The sequence below is a fragment of the Halichoerus grypus genome, chromosome 6, assembly GCF_964656455.1.
Source record: "Halichoerus grypus chromosome 6, mHalGry1.hap1.1, whole genome shotgun sequence".
NCBI classification, from domain to species: Eukaryota; Metazoa; Chordata; class Mammalia; order Carnivora; family Phocidae; genus Halichoerus; species Halichoerus grypus.
The window spans coordinates 101,603,575-101,628,087 of NC_135717.1; the positions used below are offsets into that span (position 1 = coordinate 101,603,575).

A 24,513-nucleotide genomic window follows, 5' to 3' on the forward strand; every position below is an offset into this window, starting at 1 on the left:
ATTAGGATGAGGAAAGGTCCACTGTGGTCTTAATCTGTTACTATTTAGCAGGATAATTTAGGCAAACCACTTGGAGTTTTTCATTTTCATTAACTGTAAAATGTAAACTTTCTTCTGTATGCTGTCTTGGTTATAGGCATTGGGATGTTGTAACAAGGTGGGAATTTTGGCACACTTTCTTCAAACAGGCCTTAAAGATGGGCAGTTATTTTCTTGTTGAATTTGTCTGTGTTGAAAGGACGAACCATGAGAGACTATGGACTCTGAGAAACAAACAGGGTTTTAGAGGCGAGGGGGGTGGGGGATGGGTTAGCCTGGTGATGGGTATTAAAGAGGGCACGTACTGCATGGAGCACTGGGTTTTATGCACAAACAGTGGAACACTACATCAAAAACTAATGATGTATGGTGATTAACATAACATAATAAAAAAAAAAAAGAAAGGTGGGAACTGGTCCTTGCAGACTATATATACAAATACGTATTTTCATATTAGAATGTATATTTATCAATATATTGAGAGCAGATTCATCTCTCAGAGAAAGACTAAGCTTACTTAAACATAGAACCAGAATGTCAATTTATTAATTTACAATGAGAAACTTCTCTGCCAGAGAATGGGTTCTCTGCTTATAGCAGAAGAAATGGTTAACCACATTACAATCAAAAGGTGTGTGGTGAACATGGAATTAGAATAAAGGGAGTTAAATAAATTGAGTTTAATGACTTACAGTGAAATAGCATGTTTCTTTCACGTTATAGAAATGGATTTGCCAAGAGGAGTGGAATAATTTAAAATGTTGGCTTACATGTCCTTTTCCCTGGATAATACTTAGATGAACTCTGCCAGAATTTGTCTGCATATCTTTCCTTTTATTTAAGCTTCTCTGGCTGATCAGCCAGTCTTCTTTCTGGTTGTTTGTATTATTTATTTAAATATATTACTGGATGAATTAAAATTTTATATTTCAGTCTTTCTGCCTTTGGAATGGTTCTCTTTTACTTAGGAGACTTTGTATGTCTATATATTTTGATCACTTAAGTGATGATTCTTCTTGGTAACTTTAGTTTTTAAAGCAATTCCCCAGTCATTATCTTATTTGATTATCATACTTTTTTTTTTTTTGGAGGAACATAGTGTTGTTTGTTCATTTTCTAAATAAGGAAATCAAGGCCCAATGGTATGAGCTCTTAAGAGTAGAACTGGGATGTGAATGTAGTTCTTAAAGCTCAATTTTTCTTTGCGATTCCATGCTTTCTCTTGAGTGGCTTGAGTTTCCTTAAAGGAAACACTGAGAGGAATAAATATATATTCAAAGTATTGTGCACGTATTATCTCAAAGGTTTTTTTCCTTTTCTAAATTGTATTAGACAATAAAATATTTCTAGTTATATAGAAAATAAAATAAAGCTTTTCTTTTTCTAAATTATACCTTTCGTAGACAATAAAATAAGCTTTTATCAAGTCAATGTAAGACAATTGTGTTTTATTTTTTGTTAATTATAGATGTAAGATCACATTGCAGTTAACTGTCACTATTTTTGGTGAGTTAAATACTGCATTTTTTTTTTTTTTTTTTAGGGGGTTTGTGCAGAGGGAAGGGAAAGAGAGAATCTTTATCAGACTCCATACCCAGCATGGAGCCTGACGCTGGGCTTGATCTCACAGCCCTGAGATCATGACCTGAGCTGAAATCAAGAGTCAGACGCTTAATCAACTGAGCTACTCAGGCCCAAATACTGAATATTCTAAATCTTAGATTGATATTTCCCTTAAATGAACAATTTGTAAGGCTTCACACCAATTTCATGAGTTTTTTTTAAGTATGTGGTTTTTCAGCATTTGTATTTCTTATTAAAATTTTCATTTTTTGTTTAAGTCTTTTATGCTTACTAATAGGTATACTTTGGCACTTCATTGGATTCTTTGTGACACATTCCTTAGGTGAAGGCATATCCCTCTTTTTTATTTTAACTTTGAGATGTAAACCGTTTTTACTTTATTTCAGCTTTATGGTTCATCAATTTTAATGAATATAATAATAATCTTTAAACTACATATTTTTTTCTGGATTTAGGTATATACAATTTCTTGGAGGAAAATCTGAGAATTTAGGTGTCTAATAGCTGCTATTGCATTTAACTTGTTGGAAAAGGGGATATAATGACATCTGGCAGAGTAAGAGGTTTATATGTAGTAGGCTCAAATTTTGCTTTTGAGTCCCCACTTTGGGTTGATGGTATATGGCTTTAGTTATCTAGCTTTAAGAGTATGTTGGCATGCTAAGTTTTTTTTTTTTTTTTTTTTTTTTAAGAATAGTATTTTCATCAGTTGATAAAAAAGTAGGCTGGTCTGCTTGCTGTTGTTGAAAACTGTTACGACTATAAAGTTTATAAAAGCCACATACATGTTTTATATACATAGCCATGTAGATGTTGGCTAACTTTGATGGACCACTTATATATAGCATGCTATTTGGGTAGTATAGGTGCTTTAGACCTAAATGTGGACAAAATACCCCAGAATTCTAAAGGAAACAGTTCCATTTGTATACAATGATACTCATTTTGTGAAAACTCTGAAGTTATTATGGGGCTGTTTACTTCAGTTTAGGAGGCTGAGTTAGCTTCTGGCAAATGGGAATTATGTTTGTGATCTACTGATACCTGTCAATATGTTGCTGTGAAACTTTGTTGATATTTCTGTTTTATGATTTAGAAAACAGGAAAAGAAAAATATATTAATTTTAAGACATGATGATTAAGTCAAAAAAGTATTAACATACATTATAAAAAGATTTATAACGAGCATCATGGGCATATAGGAAGAAAATAGTGAGGATCGTAGCTCTTTCAGAGAATAAGAGAGGAAATCTGCAGTTGAAGAAAAAAAAGTACACAGAAGAAAGAGAGAATCGAAAATAATCTCCATAGCTTAAAGAGAATGGAAATTGTGGCAAGCTTTACATTGAAAGCTTAAAGAAAGAGAAGAAAGAAGAAATAATTGTGACATGCATTTCGCTAATATTCCCATACTCTAACTACATTTCCTTTGCCATTTGATTAACTAGACAGGCGGATGTGAACTTTAAACTAGTTTGTTTTACTTCATTAGTTTTGTTTTCTCTTGGGAGTAGAATATGACTAAGAATTTGAGAACTGCTGGTTTTATTTTATTCTTTTAATTGGCGTTGTTAAATTACTGTATATGTGCTAGTCAGGCATGTTTTTCTTTCTTTTTGGGCTTTTAGTAACAGAACAGTGACTTCTGCTGTTGGTATCATTTAAATATACACTTCATTGAGAACATTAGTTTTATAAAATTCTTAAGTTTTCATCTCCCTTTTTAACTTTATGTTTTTACTATTAGATGGTCTGTATTTTGTTCCTTGTCTTGTATTTCTCATTGTTGGTTTACATCCTAAACACACACAAACACACACACAAATATGATTTTATTTTTTATTATTAATTTTTAATCATTGTGGAAAGAAGAGTGTGAGCTTTGGAGTCAGACAGACATGTATTCTGATCTAGCTGTGAGATCTTGGACATAAGAGATAAACCTTGAATCTTAGATTCTTCATCGATAAATGGTAGTTTTGGTAAGGATAAACTGGTTGACACACACAAGATATTTTTATAATGTCTGGTGCAAGCTCTATACTCAGTCAGTGGTGGTTCTCTCCCCTTGCTTCATTTCACTTAGCTTAACAGAAATTTGAGTTGTTCTGTTTGGTTATATAGGGAGAAAAGGGTTTTCAAATAACACTATGCATTTTGAACACAGAGCAGAGGTTTCAGGGTTATCTGATTCTAGCCCTGTTTACTGACCTTCAGCTATTTTACATTTTACAGCTCTTTATGTGTTGTAGGTAACTGATGGATATGTAAATTCTGTGATGTCTAGTAGAATTTTGACTGACTTCCTGTTCTCCTTTGGGAAAAAAACCAATTTCACTTCCATTGCAATTCATTTTAACATTCCTTACTCAGCATAAATTTGTGCTATTTTGACTTTTCCTTCGACTGATTATAACATTTGCCTGGTTCTCCTATTGTATGAATAGAATAAAATCTTTCCCATGTATTCCCTTTATATCTCTATGAGAGTCAAATTTTACCCTTAATTGGGGTAGTACCTTTTATGTTATACTTAAAATATTTAACACTTAAAATATTTCCAAGAAATGTTTAACTAAGTGCTCTAGAGTAAATTGGTTTATTAAGCACCATTTATGTGTAGCACACTAGTATTTTACTTTAATCATTTGATATTTGGGATGCTCCCTAGTGAGACTAACTCTGCAGACAATGGGAGGTCTTTCCATAATAGCTAACCACTAAGTACTCTAGATAAGGATTTATTTATTTATTTTCTATTATTTTAATACTAATGTGATAGTCTCAGGGTAAATTTTCTAATGTAAAAGATTGCAGATCTTTCACTGTCTTGATTATAATGGTAACTCTACAATTATATTTTGAGTAAGTGAATTAGGTGAATCAAGGAGTCCCAAAAAGAGCACAAGCACTTTTTTTCCCTTAAGTATCTCATCATTTTCTAATGGAGTTTAAAAAGTTGTGTATGTATAGGTATAATTGGCATTTAACATTATGTTTGTTTCAGGTGTTCAACATAATAATTTGATATTTATATACAAGCACACCTTGGAGATTAGTGGGTTCAGTTCCAGACCACAGTAAAGTGGATATTGCAATAAAGAGAGTCAAATGAATTTTTTGGTTTGCCAGTGCATATAAAAGTTATGTTTATACTGTACTGTACTCTGTTAAGTGTACATTTGCATTGTGCCAAAAAAATGTACATACTTTAATTAAGAAATCTTTATTGCTAAAATTGCTGACCATCATTTGAGCTTTCAGCTCGTCATATGTCATCATTTTGCTAGTAGAGGGTTTTGCCTCAGTGTTCACGGCTGATCACTGATCAGGGTGTTAGTTGCTGAAGGTTGGGATGGCTGTGGCAATTTCTTAAAATAATATAACAAAGTTTGCTGCATCAATTGATTCTTCATTTCATGAACCAATTCTTTGTAGCATGTGATGCTGTTTGATAGCATTTTACCTAAAGAACTTTTTTCAGATTTGGAGTCAATCCTTTCAGACCCTACCCCTGCTTTATCAGCTAAATTGATGTAATATGCTAAATCCTTTCTTGTCATTTCAACAATTTTCACAGTATTTCACCAGGAGTAAATTCCATCTCAAAAAAACATTTCCTGTGCTCATCAATAAGAAACAACTCCTCATTCATTCAAGTTTAATCATGAGATTGGAGCAATTCAGTCACAACTTCAGGCTCCACTTCTAGTGCTAGTTCTCTTACTATTCCCACCAGGCCTGCAGTTACTTCCTCCACTGAAATCTTGAACCCCTCAAAGTCATCCATGAGGGTTAGAATCAATTTTGTCCACACTCTTATGTTAATATTCTGACCTCTTCCCATGAATCACAAATATTTTTAATGGCATTTAGAATGGTGAGTCCTTTCCACAAGGTTTTCAATTAGCTCTGCCCAGATCCATCAGAGGAATCACTACCCATGGCAGCTATAGTCTTATGCAATGTATTTCTTAAATAATAAGACTGGGAAGTCAGAATTACTCCTTGATCCATGGGCTGCAGAACGGATGTTGTTGGCAGGCATGAATACAACACGTATCTCATTGTACAAGTCTATCAGAGCTCTTGGCTGGCGAGGTCCATTGTCAATGAGCAGTCATATTTGAAAGGAATCTTTTTTTCTGAGCAGTAGGTCTCCACAGTGGGCTCTATTCAGTAAACCATGTAATAAACAGACGTGCTGTCATCTAGGCTTTGTTGTTTCATTGATAGACTAGAGTACTGGGAGAGTAGATTTAGCATAATTCTTAAGGGCCCTAGGATTTTTGGAATGGTAAATGGGCATTGGCTTCAAGTCACCAGCTGCATTAGCCCCGCATAGGAGAGTCAGCCTGTCCTTTGAAGTTTTGAAGCCTGTTATGGACTTTTCTCTAGCTATGAAAGTCCCAGATGGCATCCTCTTTCAATAGAAGGCTGTTTCATCTACAATGAAAATCTGCTGTTTAGTGTAGCCACTTTCATTAATTATCTTACCAAGTCTTCTGGGTAACTTGCTTCAGCTTCTGCATCAACACTTGCAGCTTTACCTTGCACTTTTATGTTATAGAAATGGCTTCTTTCCTGAAGCTTCATGCACCAACCTCTGCTAGCTTCACACTTTTTTCTTCTGCAGCTTTTTAATTCTCTCATCCTTCATAGAATTGAAGAGTTAGGGCCCTACTCTGGATTAGACTGGTTTAAGGGAATGTTTTGATTGGTTTGATCTTCTACCGAGACCACTAAAACTTTTCCCATTTCAGCAGTAAGGCTGTTTTGCTTTCAAAGCACTCATGTGTTCACTGCTGTAACACTTAATTTAAGAAAATTTTTCTTTGCGTTTACAATTTGGTTAATTATTTGGTGCAAGATGCCTCGCTTTCAGACTATCTCAGCTTTTGACATGCCTTCCTGACTAAGCTTAATTTCTTCTAGCTTTCTATTTAAGGTGAGAGATGTGCAACTGTTTCTTTCACTTGAACACCTAGGGGCCATTGTAGGGTTATTAACTGGACTGATTTCAGTATTGTTGTGTCTTAGGGAAGAGGGAGGCCTGAGTAGAGGGAGAGATGGGGGAATGGCCGGTTGGTGAAGCAGTCAGAACATAGAACATTTATCGGTTAAATTTGCTATGTCATATGGGCGTGATTTGTGGTGCCCCAAAGCAATTACATTGGGAACACTGCAGATCACTGACCACAGATGACCATAACACATATAATAATGAAAAAGTTTAAACATTGTGAGAATTACTAAAATGTATCACAGAGACATGAAATGAGCAAATGCTGTTGGAAAGCTGCACCCATAGACTTGCTTGATTCAGTGATGCCATGGACCTTTAATTTGTACAAAATGCAGTATCAGCAAAGTGAAATAAAGCAAAGCTCGATAAAATGAGGTATACCTGAATACTGAATATTGCAAAATGATCACCACAGTTCATTTAGTTAACATTCATATATGATTACTTATTTATTTATTTTTTTTACTTATGGTGAATATTTTTTAAGACCTATTAGCAACTTGCAAATGTGCAGTTTGGTTTTATTAGTCACTGTGTTGTACATGGCATCCCTATGACTTACATTTTAGAACTAGAAATTTGTACATTTTCACCTTACCCCCCACCCCTGGCAGCCACCATTTGTTCTCTGTATCTATTAACTTCTTTCTTTTCCTTTTCACATACATGTGAAATCATACGGTGTTGACTGTCTCTGTCTGATTTATTTTACTTAGCATAATGTCCTCAAGATTCACCCATGTTGTCACAAAAGGCAAGATTTCCTTCACTTTTATGGGTGGATAATATTCTCTTATATGTGTACGCACACACACACACACACACACACACACACATCATATTTTCTTTATCCATTCATCCTTTCATCTATTGACAGACACTTAGATTGTTTCCATGTCCTGGCTGTTGTGAATAATGTTGCAGTGAACATGGGGGTGCATATATCTTTTCAGGTTAGTATTTTGTGTTCTTTGGATAAATACCCAGAAGTGGATTTGCTGGATCATGTGGTAGTTCTGTTTTTAATTTTTTTGGGAACCTCCCTACTGTTTTCCATAGTAGGTGTATCAATTTACATTCCTGCTAGCAGTGCCAAGGGTTCCCTTTTGTTCATTCTTGCCAACACTTGTTATTTCTTATCTTTTTGGTAATAGCCATTCTAATATTACTGCTTATTCAAGTTATGAAGTGATATATCACTGTGGTTTTCATTTGTATTTCCCATATGATTAGTAATGTTGAGTACCTTTCATCTGTCTGTTGGGCGGCTGTATATTTCCTTGGGAAAATGTATATTCAGATTCTCTGTCCCTTTTAAAACGGGTTGTTTGATTTTTCCCTGTTCAGTTATATGAGTTCTTTATATTTTTTGGATATTACCCCTTATCAGATACATGATTTGCAAATATTTTCTCCCATTTGGTAGGTTGTCTTGTGATTTTGTTGATGGTTTTCTTTGCTGTACAGAAGCTTTATAGTTTAGTCTCACTTGTTTATTTTTGCTTTTGTTGCCTTTGCTTTTGGTTTCTAAAAGAAACTCTTAAGGACCCAGCTTCCATAGACTGGGGAGCCAAAAACTTCCTCAGCATATCAGTTTAACATATTGCTTTAACTTAAGTCGTGATTTTTTTTTTTTCTTCCTCTTTGGAAATTGTTTAGAATTTGCCTATGTTTGGTCACCTTGTGTGAGCCCGAGTTGAAAGAAAAAAAAATCTCAGATAGTAACTTGGCTTAAAGATATATTTATGGTTCTGAGATATTTCTTCCATATTTTTCAAAGTTATTAGAGTCATTAGATAATTGTTTGCATTTTATTAGTGTGTTTCTGTTTTTATTTTTATTTATTTCTTGGATGCTGTGGGATTTTCTTCCTGCAATGATAATGAAGAAGTAGTGGGGATCTAAATAGATTATTTTTTAATATCTCTGTTCAAAAAATTTTATTTATATGTTATGAATTTGTGTTGACCATTCTAGTGATGGATTATGAGGATTCTATCTCTGTATATAAAGATTCTATCTCTGTCTCTTTTATAAATTAAAACATAGTTTTTAGTCATCTGCATAATTCTAAAAATTGCTCATTACAATTTGTGGTATATGGTGTTGCCAAAATAGCTCTTAGGAACACACCACACTATTCCTCAAAGAGGCAAGGAGAGGTGGAGCCTGTATTTATAGGATACTCTGGAGACTAATTAAAAATAACTAAAGTGGTAGAAATGTAATCAATTTTGTAATCTCTCTTTTATTAAGGAAACAACCATTCCTATTCCTTGTGTTCCTGTATCTTAGCCTTTTTATTTATTTATTTATTTTTTATTTTTTTAAAGATTTTATTTATTTATTTGACAGAGAGAGAGGCAGCGCGAGAGGGAACACAAGCAGGGGGAGTGGGAGAGGGAGAAGCAGGCTTCCCGCTGAGCAGGGAGCCTGATGTGGGACTCAATCCCAGTACCCTGGGGTCATGGCCTGAGCTGAAGGCAGACGCTTAATGTCTGAGCCACCCAGGCGCCCCATATCTTAGCCTTTTTAAAGCTATTATATTTTTCTCCTTAAGTCTCTAACCTAGGTATCCTTGGTAATATCTTGCAGTCCATTAAATAATAAATCAAGGGGCATTTCTTGGAGAGAACCTTCTTGGATAGAGGCAATACTTTTTTAAACACTGATTTTAATCCTGTTTTCTGCCTCTTAAAAAAAACCCAACCTATCCACTTATTTTATATTTGCTAACAAACCTTCATATTTAGATGTACCATTTAGATCTTCCTTAATTTTTGCATAATTTTTGTTTTCCATAACTGAGTGATTCGTTTACATGAGTGAAGTTCAGAGTCTCAGCAATGAGCCCTGAACCAGAAGCAGTGGGTTCATACATAGACCTGAAAATAAATTAGGGTATCAGAGGATTTCAGTGAGATGACAATTTGTAAAAGGTAATCACCAGCCTCTGCGAGATGAAAAGATGGTGTAAAGGAGGGGCCTGGGTTGGATAAAAGAATGTCTGAATGAAAATTAAAGTCCAAAAATATTTTTTAAGTTAAAAGTTGTAAAAACGTTTATCATTTTATTGGTGTTTTCCTTTTGAATTATTAAGCATTGGCGGAGATTAACAGGTTTCTTTGGGTGTAGTTAAAAGTGCATGAGTATTTACACCTGTTTCTTGTTTAGACTTTACAAGAGTTATTATGCTTATGTAAACAAAACAGAGTTGACCACAGGCAAAATTACTGGAAAAAAATTGCATACTATTTGGAAACTTGGTCCTCCTTTGCTTATGCAGTGTTCTGACATAGTGGGCTTTTTTGTGTTTTAGATGAGGTCTGTCAATGAAAAATGAATGCCATTGACTTTGCTGATTACCGTTACAAAGTGAAAGATGAAGAACTGCCATTCATTGCACTTTTGATTAGCTTTATACCTATAAAAGAGTGTATGCTGACCTTGTATTCTCTGTTTTAGAAAATCAAGGATTTCACATTTGAAATGAAGCAAATTGTGTCTGTACTCTTGCTTAAGATTTAAAAGCAAGCAAACAAAATACCCAAAGAAACAAAATTTTGTAGATTTCTACTTTAAAAAATTTGGCTGTTGGGTGCACTTGATCTTATAAAGATTTTTGACATGAAGCCTGATACCAGTCAGCTTTTTTTTTTTTTTAAGATTTTATTTATTCATTTGAGAGAGCGAGATAGAGAGCACACAAGCTGGGGGAGAGGCAGAGGGAGAAGCAGGCTCCCTGCCGAGCCAGCCAGGAGCCCAATATGGGGCTTTATCCCAGGACCCAGAGATCATGACTTGAGCTGAAGGCAGATGCCCAACCATCTGAGCCACCCCGGCACCCCCCCAGTCAACTTTTAATAGACCAAAGAATACTGTAGCAGTTTGAAACTTTAAGAGTTATATTTTCTTGTCTAGGTGAGAAGATAATTATATTTTACACATTGGAATTTGTAATTTTCTACTATTAAGCTTAAAAATTCCCATTTGTTAAGCAGGCATATATAAAACGCGTACCATCGTTATTGTTGAATAATAATTTTGGTCTGCATACGTGGATTGTATTTACCAATGTGGCTTTTTTTAGGGTAAATTATTGTTATTGGATAGTCACCTAAAATGTAGGGAAGATGTGTGAATTCTAGCGTAGTGAAAAACTTAGAGGCTTAACTGAAAATATCTAGTTTCCACTTAGAGAATAATACATTTATATGTTCTTTTTTTTTGCACAACACAACTCATTTGTTTTCTCATTTTATTTTTTAAATAGGACATGGATTATGATATATTCAGTAAACATTTATATTATCTAGTTAAACAAATTCCTGAAAATCCCACAAATGCCTCATAGTTGAAAGCACATGTAAATTCTAGGCATTTTAGGTTCAGCTTTCCTTGTTTCTGGAATAAGTATTGAGATTAGCAGGATGCCGGAGAAGCTCATGCCTTCAAATCTTGTGTTTATTGGTGGCTGCTGATTCTTGACATCTTTTCATAAAAGCATAATTTGTTTTAGTAAACTAGTTGGTCCCTCTTTATCTTTAGTTTAAATTAGAGTTTTTTCCTATCTTACTTACCTAGAGCAAGTTTTGATCAGTAGGTTAATATAGCTCATGAGGGTTGAGAAATACAACCAGGAAGGGCATTGAAACAAGAAGTCTTCAGAATTAAATTTTTAGGCATATGTTAATTATTTTTGTTATGTTTGAAAATTACACTCATGAATCTGCCATTTAATTTAAGAACTAGAACATTACCAATTCTAGTACTCTTCTTCTGTCCTATTCATATGCTTTCTTCTAAAGGGAACCACCGTCTTAAATTTTGAGTTATGTTTTCCTCACTTTTGTGAAATACAGTTTTATTGTATATGTGTATATATCTCTAAAGAGTTTTGTTTATGTGCGTTATTTTTTTTTTTTTAAAGATTTTATTTATTTATTTGAGAGAGAGAGAATGAGAGACAGAGAGCATGAGAGGGAGGAGGGTCAGAGGGAGAAGCAGACTCCCTGCCGAGCAGGGAGCCCGATGCGGGACTCGATCCCGGGACTCCAGGATCATGACCTGAGCCGAAGGCAGTCGCTTAACCAACTGAGCCACCCAGGCGCCCTGTTTATGTGCCTTATAAAAATGGGTTAATACTGTGTGAACTCCCTACGATTTACTTTTTTTTGCCCAAATTTACATTTCTATGAGTCCTCCATTTCGTTGCATGTACCTATAGTTTCTCTATGTTCACTGATGTAAAATATTCCAGTGTATGATTATGCTACAGCTCATTTAGCTGTTCAACTGTTAGTGGGTATTTAGGCTGTTGTCACTTATTTGCCATCATGAACAGTATTGCTAGGAGTATTCCCATACATGTTTTTAGTGATACCGAGTCTTTATTTAGCAACTTTGCATAGACAAGACTTTTGTTTAGACTAGGTATTTTTTTCGCTTAAGAGCAATACTTTGGATCTCTTGTGTATTTTCTATTATATAATTTCTCTTTCCCCCCCTTTTTGCTCTTTTGTCCTTTTTATTTTGACTTACAGAAAAGCTGTAAGAAATGGACAAATGATTCCCATATATCCTTCATCGATTTTCTTTAGATGTTACATGTTACCATATTTGCTTTATATTTATTCTTTTTTCCTTCCTCCTCATTCTCTTATTTTTTTCTTCCTCTTCCTCTTCTCAATATTTATTTAGCATTCTTTTTGTTCCTTACACTGAGGACATATAGTCAAAATACTGTGTCCCAAACTAACTTGGGTTAGTTCTTTTCCCCACCTATCCCTCCCACATTTTATGGTGTGATAAGATTATTCATTTGAAATATGGTTTAGTTCATTTATTACCCTTTATATATTATTTTAGGATTCAGTCCCCTTATTCCCCTGCTTGTTGATTTTATTTTTATTTTATTGCGGATGTGAAACATTAACATGGTTCCAGAAATCAGAACCATATTAAAAAACTACACTCATAGAAAAGATATTTCCACCATTTCTCTCTTCTGTCTTTCCACTTCATGCCACCTGTCTTTCACCCAGTCTCACTGGTTTTGGTTTTCTTCTCCCTGTGTTTATGACAAATGAGCAGGTGCATATGTCTGTGTCTCTTCATATATTTAAGGACTGTTTGTATATTTTCTTTTTGGTGAATTGTCTGTTTACATTTTTGCCCATTATTCTATAGGCTGTTTTTTTCCTAATTTTTTCCTTTTAAGTTTTAAGCATTTTTTATATATTAGAAATATTAACCCTTACCTGTGATACATATTCTACATATTTTTTGGTTTATCAGCTTTTTAAAATTTTATTGAAGATAATTCTGGTACCCAAAAAGTTTGTATATATTCTATAGTCAAATTTGTTAATTTTTTTTTATTGTGTCTGGAATCAAGTTATGGTTAAAAAGCCCTTTCTTACACCCAGGGTAAAGAGGAACTCACTCATAGTTTCTTTTAATACTGATGTGGTCTAATTTTTTAAGTATTTGAATCTCTGATCAATTTAGAGTTTATTTTTTTGTCTATAATATGAAGTATGAGTCTAATTTCATCTTTTCCCAAATGGCTATCAGTTGTCCTCACACTGTTTATTAATAAGCCCATCTTTGCCTTAGTGATTTAAAATGCCACTTTTATCATATATCTAAGTTTCATACATACGTGGGTCTATTCTGGACTTTCTGGTATATTCTTCTGGTCCGTTTATTGCTGCACCAAATAAATACACTGTTTTATTTATAAAGGGTTTATCATATGTGCTAATATAATTTAAAATACAGTATGTCTTAATAAGGTCAGTAGTATGTTTGAATATAGTTTAATTTAGTATATTATAATGAGGGGGGTAGTATTCTACTTATACTTTTTCATTTTTAGTATTTTCCTGCCCATATTTGCATTTTTGCTTTTCCATGTGATGTTTAATGTCCATTTGTCTAGTTTGTTTATAAAAAAGCTTATTGATACTTTTATTGGAATTATATTAGGACTAATAAATTAACTAAGGGAGGGTTGACATCTTTATGATGTTTAGTTTCCCTATCCAACTTCAAGAGATCTTTTCCTTTGTCAGGTCTATCCTTGAGTCTTTTAGAAGTGTTTTAAATGTTTTTGTCATATTTCCTCTTAAATTTGTAACTATTTTATCATTGTTGCTATGGAAAATAGTATTCTTCTGTACCATTATATACTCTAAATGGTTAATTGTTTTTACAAGTAAATGCTATTTTCTGTATGCTGTGTTTAAGTTTATATCCTGCTACTTTACTGAATGTATGTATTGTTCTAGTTAGTAGGGATATGAAATAGTTTTCCTCCTTTTCCTATTTTTATGCTTCTATTTAATTTCTCTTGTCTTAACACCTTGGCTCATGCCTTTAGTGGAATGTTCAGTGGCATGGAGATAGTAGTCATCCTTGTTTTGCTCCTATTCATATAGGAAACAACTTTAGTTGTTTAGCTGCCTTTAGGACTAAGGCCTATATATCATGTTAAGAAAGTGTCCATCAATTCCTGTTTTCTTGAGTGTTTTTTACAGATGTGGGTATTCAGTTTTTGTCAGAAGCACTTGCAGAGTCTTGGAAATAATCATATAATTTTTCTCTTCCAATATATTAATATGGAAATTTTTGTTAATGAATTCCTTTATAGTGAACCAGCCTTGCATTACTAGAACAAATCTGACTTGTTCATTGCATGTCATTCTCTCAGTATGGTAGTGGATTTTTTTTACTAATATTTTATTTACAACTTTGTCATTATTTATAAGTGATACTCTAAAAATCTCTAATGATTCTTTTTGTACTGTCTTTATCAAGCTTAGCTATCAGTGTTGTGTTAATGTTATGTAATGCTAATGACATTTTGACATTTTCCTTTACTTTCAATGTTCAGCAACAATTTTAGAGCATTGGATTATCCATTCTTTGAGTTTTTGGTAGAAATTTTCTTGAGTGCTTTACCTGTGGGGTAGGTGCCTAACTTTTTTCCCAAAGCCAGTTGTTCTATTTTTGAGTGTTTTTGTTTTGTTTTGTTTTGTTTTGTTTTAGCTCTAATCAGAACAACTTATATAAGCTGTATTTCTGTGGAAAATTGCTTATTTTATCTAGATTTTTCAAATTTACTTAGAAGTCTACAAAGGAGTTTTATTACTAAAAAATTGTTTTGTTTTATTTTCCCCTTGTCATTTAATTTGTGTATTTGTACTTCCCCTTTTTTATTTTTAATTAATTAAGTACTATTTTTATTCTTTTTAGAAATTCAGGATTTTTTTTTTTAGAAATTAGATAGATTAATTAGATTTACTTTTCTTCTTAATCTACTTCTGTCTGCATTATCTTTGTTTTCTTTATTGTGCTTTTTAAATTTTCTTTACTGTTTCTTTTTAGTTTATGACCTGGGAATTTAATTCATTGATTTTTAAAAAATGGATTGAAGTGTTCAAGACTATAGATTTTTTCCTAGTCATTGCTTTATTTGTATCCCATTATTATATATAATGTTTTAATTATAGTTATTTCTTAGAAATTCTGTCATATGTTGATAGTGGGACATTTAAATTATATTATGGTTGGGTGGTAATGGAGCAGGTGAAAAGATTCCTGGATAAGCTTGTTTTGAATGTTGACAAATGATAATTTCAGTGGCAACTTCCATTTACTGAATATTTACCATGTACCTATCTGGTACAATGAAGTGATTATATACATCATCTGAGTTAAGCTGTATAGCTTTGTTCTGAGCTACACATTATTTCCCCATTTTCAGAAGAAGAAACAATGGCTTAGAGGGGTTTATGTAATTTGCCCAAGTCTGCATGATGAGTAAATTGTTATTGTTTAAATTTGAATCCATTTTTGACTCCACACCTATGACTTTTACTTAGGCAGTATATTGTGAGGTCATAGAGGTATTGAACTGTATGGCATAATTAGAACTGTTAGTAGCACAGTGTGACTGGAGTGAGGTTGGCACTTAATTTCTGGCTTGGCAAATAGTTCTTTGGGGTACTATTAACTAAGATGGAAAACATGAAGCAAAGCAGCTTTATGTAAGATAATGGGTAAGTTTGACATACCTGCTAGACAGCTTAAATGGAACTGTCTGGTAGTTAAAGTTGACCATATGGATCTGGAGGTCTGCACGTGGTTGGTGCTTAGAGATGTGAATTTAGGTGTCATTAGCTTACAGGTCATAATCTAAATAATGGATTTTCCAAGTGGTAATAATGTGGATATTGGGAAGTGGACATTGGGAACAATGAAACTTAAGATTGAGTGGAGAAAGAATCTGAAAAGAAAACAAGGACAAAATAGTCAAACTATTAGGAGGAAATCTAGGAGATAATGGTATTGCAAGTGCCAAAGGAGGAGGTTCAGGAACAAGGAGGGGCACTAGTAGCAAGTGCTCCTGAGAACTAAAGAAAGAATGATCAAGTAAGACGTGTTCATTTGATTAATAGTAACTGAAAGGAAAATTAATATCTTAAATGATGGGTCCACTGGAGTGATGAGGGGTAGGAGAGGAAGAAAAAAAATGGAAACAAATCATTTGGAGACAAGAAATTTGGTTATAAAGGGAAAGTGTGATAGGGTGGCAGTAGCTGGTGGAAATATGAGGTTGCGGTCCCAAGTGTGAGGTCCCCCTTTTCCTACTTTCCTCCCTCAACCTCTCCCTTCCTCTTTCCTTATGTATCGCTTTCCTTTCTTTCCTCCTACATCCCCTCCCTTCCATTATTCTACCTACTTTTCCTTCTGATGTACTTGACCATTTAATGTTATAGGATGAGAATTTAACTTGGGACAATATGATGTCTTAGATTATGGCTATAAATATGAGTGACATATAAAGAGATTTAAAAATGTTCAGGTATTAGATCAGAATGATATTTTTAAAAAGATTTTTATTTATTTATTAGAGAGAGAGAGAGAGAGAGAGAGCATACAAGCAAGGAGAGGGGCAGAGGGAAAGGGAGAAGCATCCCCGCTGAGCAGGGAGCCTGCCGTGGGGCTGGATCCCAGCATGCTGTGGGACCATGACCCGAGCCAAAGGCAGATGCTCAACTGACTGAGCCACCCAGGCACCCCAGGTCAGAATGGTATTTTTAAGAGTTTCTTGAACCCAGGATCATAGTCACACATACCCTTTATGCCCAGAAATAAACATAATTGTCCAACAAATTTTAATGATCTTTGAAGTAATAATGAAAATGATATCAGCACAGTGCTAAATGTTTTACATATTTTAGTCAATTTAAGTCTCATCAGCAACTCTATGCCAATTTTACAGGCAAGGAAACTAAGGGAAGTTAAACTTGCCGATCGTTTTACACCTGGTATGACGCTATGGGTCTAGAGTCTATGCTGTTAATTACAAGGCTGTATTCCCTCTTACTGTATAATAGTACTATTTTCATGCCTTTAAAAGTTCATTAGGAATATTTTTATTATAAATTATAATTCAGAATTAGAAGTAGACTATTTTGACATTTTAAAGAAATATGTTAGCATACAGAATAGTGAAGATTAGAAAAAAATTATTTCTGGGAAAGATATATCAAGTACAAACATGAATTGAAATTCCAGTTTTCTGTATTTTAGTTAAAATAGTGAAATGCCTGTGGAACAAGGTAGAATACCTTATCCAGTATGGCACATAGTATCTTAAAAACTCAGTATTGCAACATAATAATAGTGTATGTGAGATAATTGAATGATCCCATAGGGTGCCAATCAGAAATTGATATATTCCTTAGTTTTTAAATACCTAATGACCTTATAAATGTCTTTCTTTAGGGAAAAATGCAATTTCCATTGTGAGCTGCCTTCCAGAATTTGTGGTAGAACTTCGCTGACGTTGCTACTGATGCCAATGTGGAATAAAGGTCTTTATAATTTAGAAAGCCAAAACATAGAAATAGATTACTGCTAAAAATGATTTACTCTTCTTAAACTTTAAAACACATAATTCAAATATATTTGAATTTTTAGAAAGAAATTTGAGAATATAGTAATAATACGTATAATCTTTTTATTTTGCCCTTATCGGTATTTTTGTCTTACTTCATCTTAGCAGTCAGCTTTCTTTTCATGACCTTTGTATTTGAACCTAATCACAATCTAATAATAATTTGTTGTCAAACTAATTATAGGATTCTATTTCAACATTACTTTCTTGTAGAAACAATTCAGCAAACTAAAATTGATCTTAACATGAAAATTCTTTTGCTTGTTACAAAAGAAGAAGTTAACGCAGAGGCACTTGGATTAGCTATTTTATTTTTTTAAAGATTTTATTTATTTGAGAGAGAGAGAGCATGTGCGGTGGGGGCATAGGGGCAGAGGGAGAGGGAAAGAGAGACTCTCAAGCAGACTTCCTGTGGATCGTTGAACTGGATGTGGGGCTTGATCTCATGACCCTGAGATCATGATCTTAGCTGAAATCAAGAGTCAGACGCTTAACAAACTGAGCCACCCAGGCGCCCTGGATTAGCTATTTTAAAGTAGTTATTCTTCCTCTTAACTCAGTTTATTGTAATACATATTTCATTGAGTTGACTTGCCTCTGGGTCATAAGGTACATCTGTCTTGTTCACTGTCTCTTCTCCATGCTTAGTGCCTGTGGCGGGCATTGGTAGGCATGCTAGTGCTTTTCTTAACTGAATAAATGGATAATATATTTGAATGCTTTCTCTCAGTTGGAAATGCACTACTTATGGTAATGTGTTATTATGTAAACACTAAGACATTAGTAAACTGTTTTGTTGTCTGGGTCTCATGTGGAAATGTCATGATAAATTTAGAAATACTAGTTTTAGATTTTAGATAATGGTCCCCGAGGAATAGTCATAGAATCTTCATTTTGTTTCATTGCTTTTACTTCCCTTACCCTTTTCTCTTCCCTTTCCTCTACTCTCTTTCTTCCTTTCAACCTATTCTTGACTTTCTCTTGGATAATCCTTCATTTATTTATTTTTTCTTTAGTATCTGGAGTCCATCTTTCTCCAGCTTCTCCTGAGATTGTACTGGACCATGACCATGCTACTTCAGTTGACAGCCTCTCTTCTGAACCCATCATTTCATCACCAGAAAATACACACACAGACAGCAGCATTGTCAGTCAAACTGTTCCTAAAGCACAGGTAAAGACAAGTGTATTTTTATAAGAAGTTTACAGATTTAAAAAATTAGAGGTTTAAATAAAGCTTTTCGGATTGATTTTTTTTTTTTTTTTTACTTATTTTTATGAAAGAAGTATTTTTGTAGATATTTTAACTTTGAGGCTAATATCTGGAATTCAAAAGACTGAATAATATGTTTGTTTTGTGGCATAATTGCAAAGTTTTTAAGTAGCCGTAGTTACCAAAATACAGTTTAAGTATATCATTTATTAAAATTGTCTTAGCTTTGCGTTTCAAATCTTCAAAACTTCAAAAGAAAAAATAATTACAAAAAAATAATTATTTCTCTTTTCAGGGAAGCTTAACCTGTTTTTTTAGGTATTAGAGTGTTCATTTTAATTTTAGAGTAAAAGCCAAAAAGATAGCAGTCATTGGGTTTATTCATTCAAATATTTATTGATCCAGGCATTGGGCTAGATGCTGCAATTAGTCCAGATTTCCAAAGTACAGTACACAAATCTTGAGTCACCTGTTATCTTTACTAGAGAGTGATTGATGATCAATTAGTGGTTATTAATAAATTTCAAATTCTGATTTATAATTTAAAAACACAAATTCTTGATGTTTGTATAAATTTAAGGACTGGTGAATATCAGATGTGTCTATACTTAATTATATGCTTTCAAGCATAAGAAAATGTTTTAAGTTTTTTAGTGCTTTGCTTGCAAAATAATAAATGCTTTAGACTCTAAAGTTTAGAGGGAATTTTGTTTCTTAGCTGCAAAAATCAGGTTGTTGTAACAGTTTGAGGTCTTCTGTTGATTTACTTAAAGGGTGAAATAATTTCAGAACCTTTGCTACAACTTAATTTCCAAATGTGGTTTCTGGTGCCCTTTGGATGTTTTCATTATTGGTACAGTGTAAACTTTCCCCTCTTGTGTATTTTTTTTTTTTAATGTGGTTTAGATTCAGCAATCAACACACACTCATCTGGATATCTCACTTTTTCCATTGGGTTTAAATGATGAGAAAAGTAATGGAACAATTGCTCTTGGGGATGATTCTGAGGATCCTGGAGCCAATGTATCAAACATACAGCTTCAGCAGAAAATTTCAAGTCTGGAGATTAAGCTCAAAGTTTCTGAAGAAGAAAAACAGAGAATTAAAAAGGTATATTTACATTTGCCTAAAAAAATAAATGTTTGAATTGCATAGACTCGAAATTTGATATAATCCTAATCTCTGATTAAAAACTCATGAGTGGAAGAAGATGCTGTCTTCCCTTGGCTATAGATTTAAATTAGTTTTGTGAATTTATCATTTAGAAAAGTCTTTGATAAGCAATGGCTAGTCTTAGATACTTACTTTTAAAGATGAACATCTCCTACCAAATTTTTTCCTCTAATGCTTTTCTTCTGATTTATTTTTATTTACTTTGAAAACAGGTAGTGCTGTATTTCTTATACTGTAACATTGACTTGTCCCTATGGGAAGTTAGGCAGCATGGGTTATTTGACAAGAGTACTTAGATATATAGCTGTTTTGGTAAATTATTTATTTATGTTCTCATTTCTCTTTCCTATAAATATATCTATAAAAAGACCTTTGCAAATTTATAGAAAGTATATATAGATATGTAGAGATTGTGCTGATTACAGTTAGTTTAGATGCTATTCATTTATTAGTGTGAATAATTTTAGTGTTATATCAATGTTAATATAGGTCTGGAAATGAGAGTGGGCCATACAATCTGTAATAATGTTGAGCTTTAAACCATACTTCCTGTAAGTGCTTTCCTTACCAAATATTTTCTGGTGTGTTCATTGAAAAAACTGAATATATTGTATGCCATCAAATATTATAAAATTTATGCTTGGATTTTTCTTTTAGGATGTGGAATCATTGATGGAAAAGCATAGTGTCTTAGAAAAAGATTTCCTTAAAGAAAAAGAGCAAGAGGCCATTTCTTTTCAAGAGAGATACAAAGAACTTCAGGTAAACCCTGTGAATTTAAAATTTAATATGCAGGCCTTTTGCAAGAAGCATGTAATATAATTTCAAAAAGTGTTTAATAAATACTCAATGAAGGATCAGATGCTTGCTTCAATATGTAAAATATTGACCAACAATGGATGAAATTAATGATAAATGCCATTTTGAAAAGTATGAATTTGTGAGAAGCAATGAGGGTTAGTTGAGACTCAATTTGATGAAAGATATTGCTTCTGATGGATAAAACTTAGAAATCGATATTCTGATTTTTCTTACTGTTATTACATTTGAAGAGTTTGGAATCCTGTAACTTCCAAAGTGAGGTATTTAACCTTTTTCATAAATTGTAATCAATGTCTCCTCTTCTTCTCCCCAAATTTCCTTAATAAACTTGTTTCTTCTGCAGTCTTTACCATCTCAATAAATGGCAGCTCTGTATTTCCAGTTGCTAAGGCTGATACCCACATTTACCCCATGTCTGTTCCTTTATCACAGCTTGTTGGCTCTACCTTCAAAATGTCCAGGTTTTGATTGTCCTTAGGGTCCCTGCTACCCCCCTATACTAAGCCATCCTTATTTCTGCCTTGGAATACTAAAGGATCTTCTAACTAATCTTTTTGCTTCTGTCATTGCCCACTTACAGACCATTTTCCACATTGCAGCCACTGTAATCTGTCCAGTACTTAATAAAGCTGATCGTGTCCTTTCTCTGCTCTGAAACCTTCATGGCTTCTTATCTCACCCAAATTAAAAGCCAAGTAAGTCCTTAAAATGGTTTGCAAGGCACTCCATTCTCTTTTATCCCCTCTCCCCATCTTTTCCCTGACTCTCTCTCCTCAGTCATTGTGCCTTATCCCTATGTCTGGAACACTCTTCCCTCAGTTTTCTGCATGGTTTTCTTTTTTATATCATTCAGATCCCTGTGCAAATATCACCTTATCAGAGAAGACCTTTCCAGACAATGCTGACATCCCTGTCAACCTTCCCAAATTCTGTTTTGTTTTTCTCCACAGCACTTTTTACATCTGACAAACTATATATTTACTTGTTTATTTGCCTAGACCGTTTTAATGGTCTCCTAAGTGGTCTTCTAGCCTTTACCCTTGTTCTTCTCCCTAATGAGTTTTTATTTCAGCAGGTAATGTTTTTAAAAATGTAAATCAAATCATTTCCCCACCTCAATTCTCAGTCTCCTTCCAATGTAAATCTTCTGGCTTCTCCAATTTTTCCAGCTATTTACTTACACCAAACTTCTTACTTAATAAGGTTCAGGTGAATGTGTGAGTCTGTGTTGGGGAGGGCATTTCTTGGCTGTCGGAGTGGTGAGTGGAGGGAAATATTTTGTGATTCATTCACAGTGTCTCTGACTGGAATGCTCTTCTATCTGCAAAGCTTTTTCGAAAAAAAAAAGAAAAAAGAGAAACTTGAAAATAAGGGAGAGGGTGAGCTGTGTTCTTTCAGTGTCTTACGGGGATATTGTTTAATAGACTTTGGATTATTTAGGAGAATGTACTTTATTTGACTTGCTGTTTACTATCGATTGTAAGTCTCAGATATATGGACATTACATGTTAATTAATTTTTTCCCAGAAGAACGTTAAGTCATTTCTATTAGAAAAGATAACTTCAAAAGTACTCTTTATTGATCTGTAGGACATTGGCCAGTTTTGTCTCCAACCTAGCACTCTTTCTTAGTCTAACACACCATTATTTAAATTTTATATATATATATATATATATATATATATATATATATATATATATATATATAAAAGATATATACATATCTTCAAATGCTCTTTGAATCAGTCTTAACATAAGTTATTCATTTATTAATAAGTGAGTAGAATAAATCTTTGGCGTATGTTCAGTTTATATTTACATGAGTCCCATTTTAACTTTTTGAATATTATACTTTTAATAACTCTCACTGAACCCTAGCTTCCTTCAAATACCTGCTCAAATGCTACCTTCTTGTGGATGCTTTCCTTGACCATGCAATAGAAAAGAAGACACTGTGTAAATGCTTAGCATTTCCTAGCTACCTTTCCTTGCTTTTTTCCTCCTTCTCATAGCATTTTTTTTCACCTGTTACTTTGTTTTATTTTGGTTATGTTTTGTTTTCTCCCACCAGAATGTAATTTTTTATGAAGTTAGGAACTTTCTTTCCCAGTGCCTAGAGTCATATCTGGCATATAGTATGGGCCCACTTAATATTCTTGAATGAATGAATGAATTCACTAATACAATGCAGCCTGTTCCCCAAGGGCTAATTATGTTGTGTACAGCCACACTTACCAGCCCCATATTTGGAATTATAGTGTTTATTGGAAGATGCAATACTGAATAATGAGAGAACTTTATATATTTTTTTCTGCCTATAATGAGTGACTTATTCTGGGCCCTTTAGTGAGACATACACCTTTGCAAATTCAGTTTGTCTATTAATGAGAACAGTAACATACTTGAGATACCACCTAAGACCTCACATACACTTTGAGTTTTTCACAATAAAGACCAATATAAATCCCAAGTGGCATTATCATGGTTGTTGTACTGCTTTTACTGTTAACAGTGATAATATAAGAGTAACAAGTTGAGTCTTCAAAACTCATATTCAATTTAAAAAGACTTTTTATAGGAAGCAGTACTTCCAAAGAAAACTTTTTTCAGATGATTTTACTTCCACACCAAGAAGGGTCTCTCTCCTTTTCATACCACGTGAATAAAAGGGTAAACTGACTTATGGAGTATCTTATCACCTTGGCCAGATAACTGATAGGAAAAAGTACTGGGAGGTCTCATAGCCAAACTGAACTAAAAGGCAAGCATGCTATTTAGCAAAGCTTTTTGTTGTTGTTGTCATAGTTCTGTAGGTACTTGTTCTGTACATTATTTCTGCAGTCTGTTTTCTTCCTGTTGTTCAGTTTGAATAATTTTATTGTTCTATCTTATAGTTTACCGATTCTGCTTTTGAGTCAGTTCTTCGCTATTAGTTTTGTATTTTTCAGTTTTAAAATTTCTATTTGGTTCTTTTTTTTTTCTTTAAGATTTTATTTATTTTTGCGAGAGAGAGAGAGGGAGAAAGAATGAGTGGGACCAGTGGGGAGGGACAGAAGGAGAAGCAGACTCCCCCTGAGCAGGGAGCCCGATGTGGGACTCGATCCCAGGACCCTGGGATCATGACCTGAGCTGAAGGTAGGCGCTTAACCAACTGAGCCACCCAGGCACCCTCTGTTTGGTTCTTTATATCTTCTGTATCTTTGCTGAAACTTTCTTTTTTTCCTCATGTTTCAATCATGTTCATAATTACTTATTTAAGCAATTTTATGATGGTTGCCTTAAAATCCTTGTCAAATAATCTTAACATTGGTGTCAGCTTATTGTTCTCTGTTCATGGTCTTTTCTTATTCAAGTTGAGGTTTTCCTGATTTCTTGGTGTGATGAGTGGTTTTAATTATATCCTATGCATTTTGGGTATTTCATATGACTCCTTGGATCTTAATTAAATCTGGTATTTTAACGGGTCTCTTGACACTGCACAGTTAGGGGAAGGTAGATGCCACTTTGTTATTGTCAGGTGCAGGTTTCCTACTTAGCTGCCTTTGACATTCTGGGTCAAAAGGGTGCCTTTTAATCCTGGGAAAAAGTGGGATTTCAAGCCCCCCATCAGCCTTGGTTGATACCGCCCTGCTTGGTAGGAGGAGTGTGGGATGGGAAGCCTTGTTACCTCTAAACGGTTATAAAAGT

The 24,513-nt window shown here is 33.9% G+C and overlaps 1 protein-coding gene across 11 annotated transcripts in view; it reads left to right on the plus strand.

Annotated features, from left to right (window-relative positions):
• The window catches only part of CCDC91 (coiled-coil domain containing 91), a 360,167-nt gene that overhangs the window by 102,313 nt on the left and 233,341 nt on the right, over window positions 1–24,513 (plus strand). For 9 of the 11 annotated variants that reach the window (XM_078075819.1, XM_078075824.1, XM_078075820.1 and 6 more), the window contains 3 exons: window positions 18,635–18,792; window positions 19,738–19,941; window positions 20,662–20,766. In XM_078075819.1, the coding sequence (XP_077931945.1) occupies window positions 18,635–18,792; window positions 19,738–19,941; window positions 20,662–20,766 (467 nt within the window). Of the gene's footprint in view, window positions 1–17,446; window positions 17,536–18,634; window positions 18,793–19,737; window positions 19,942–20,661; window positions 20,767–24,513 lie in introns of all 11 variants that reach the window. The other 2 variants (XM_078075823.1, XM_078075825.1) reach the window with 1 other exon arrangement.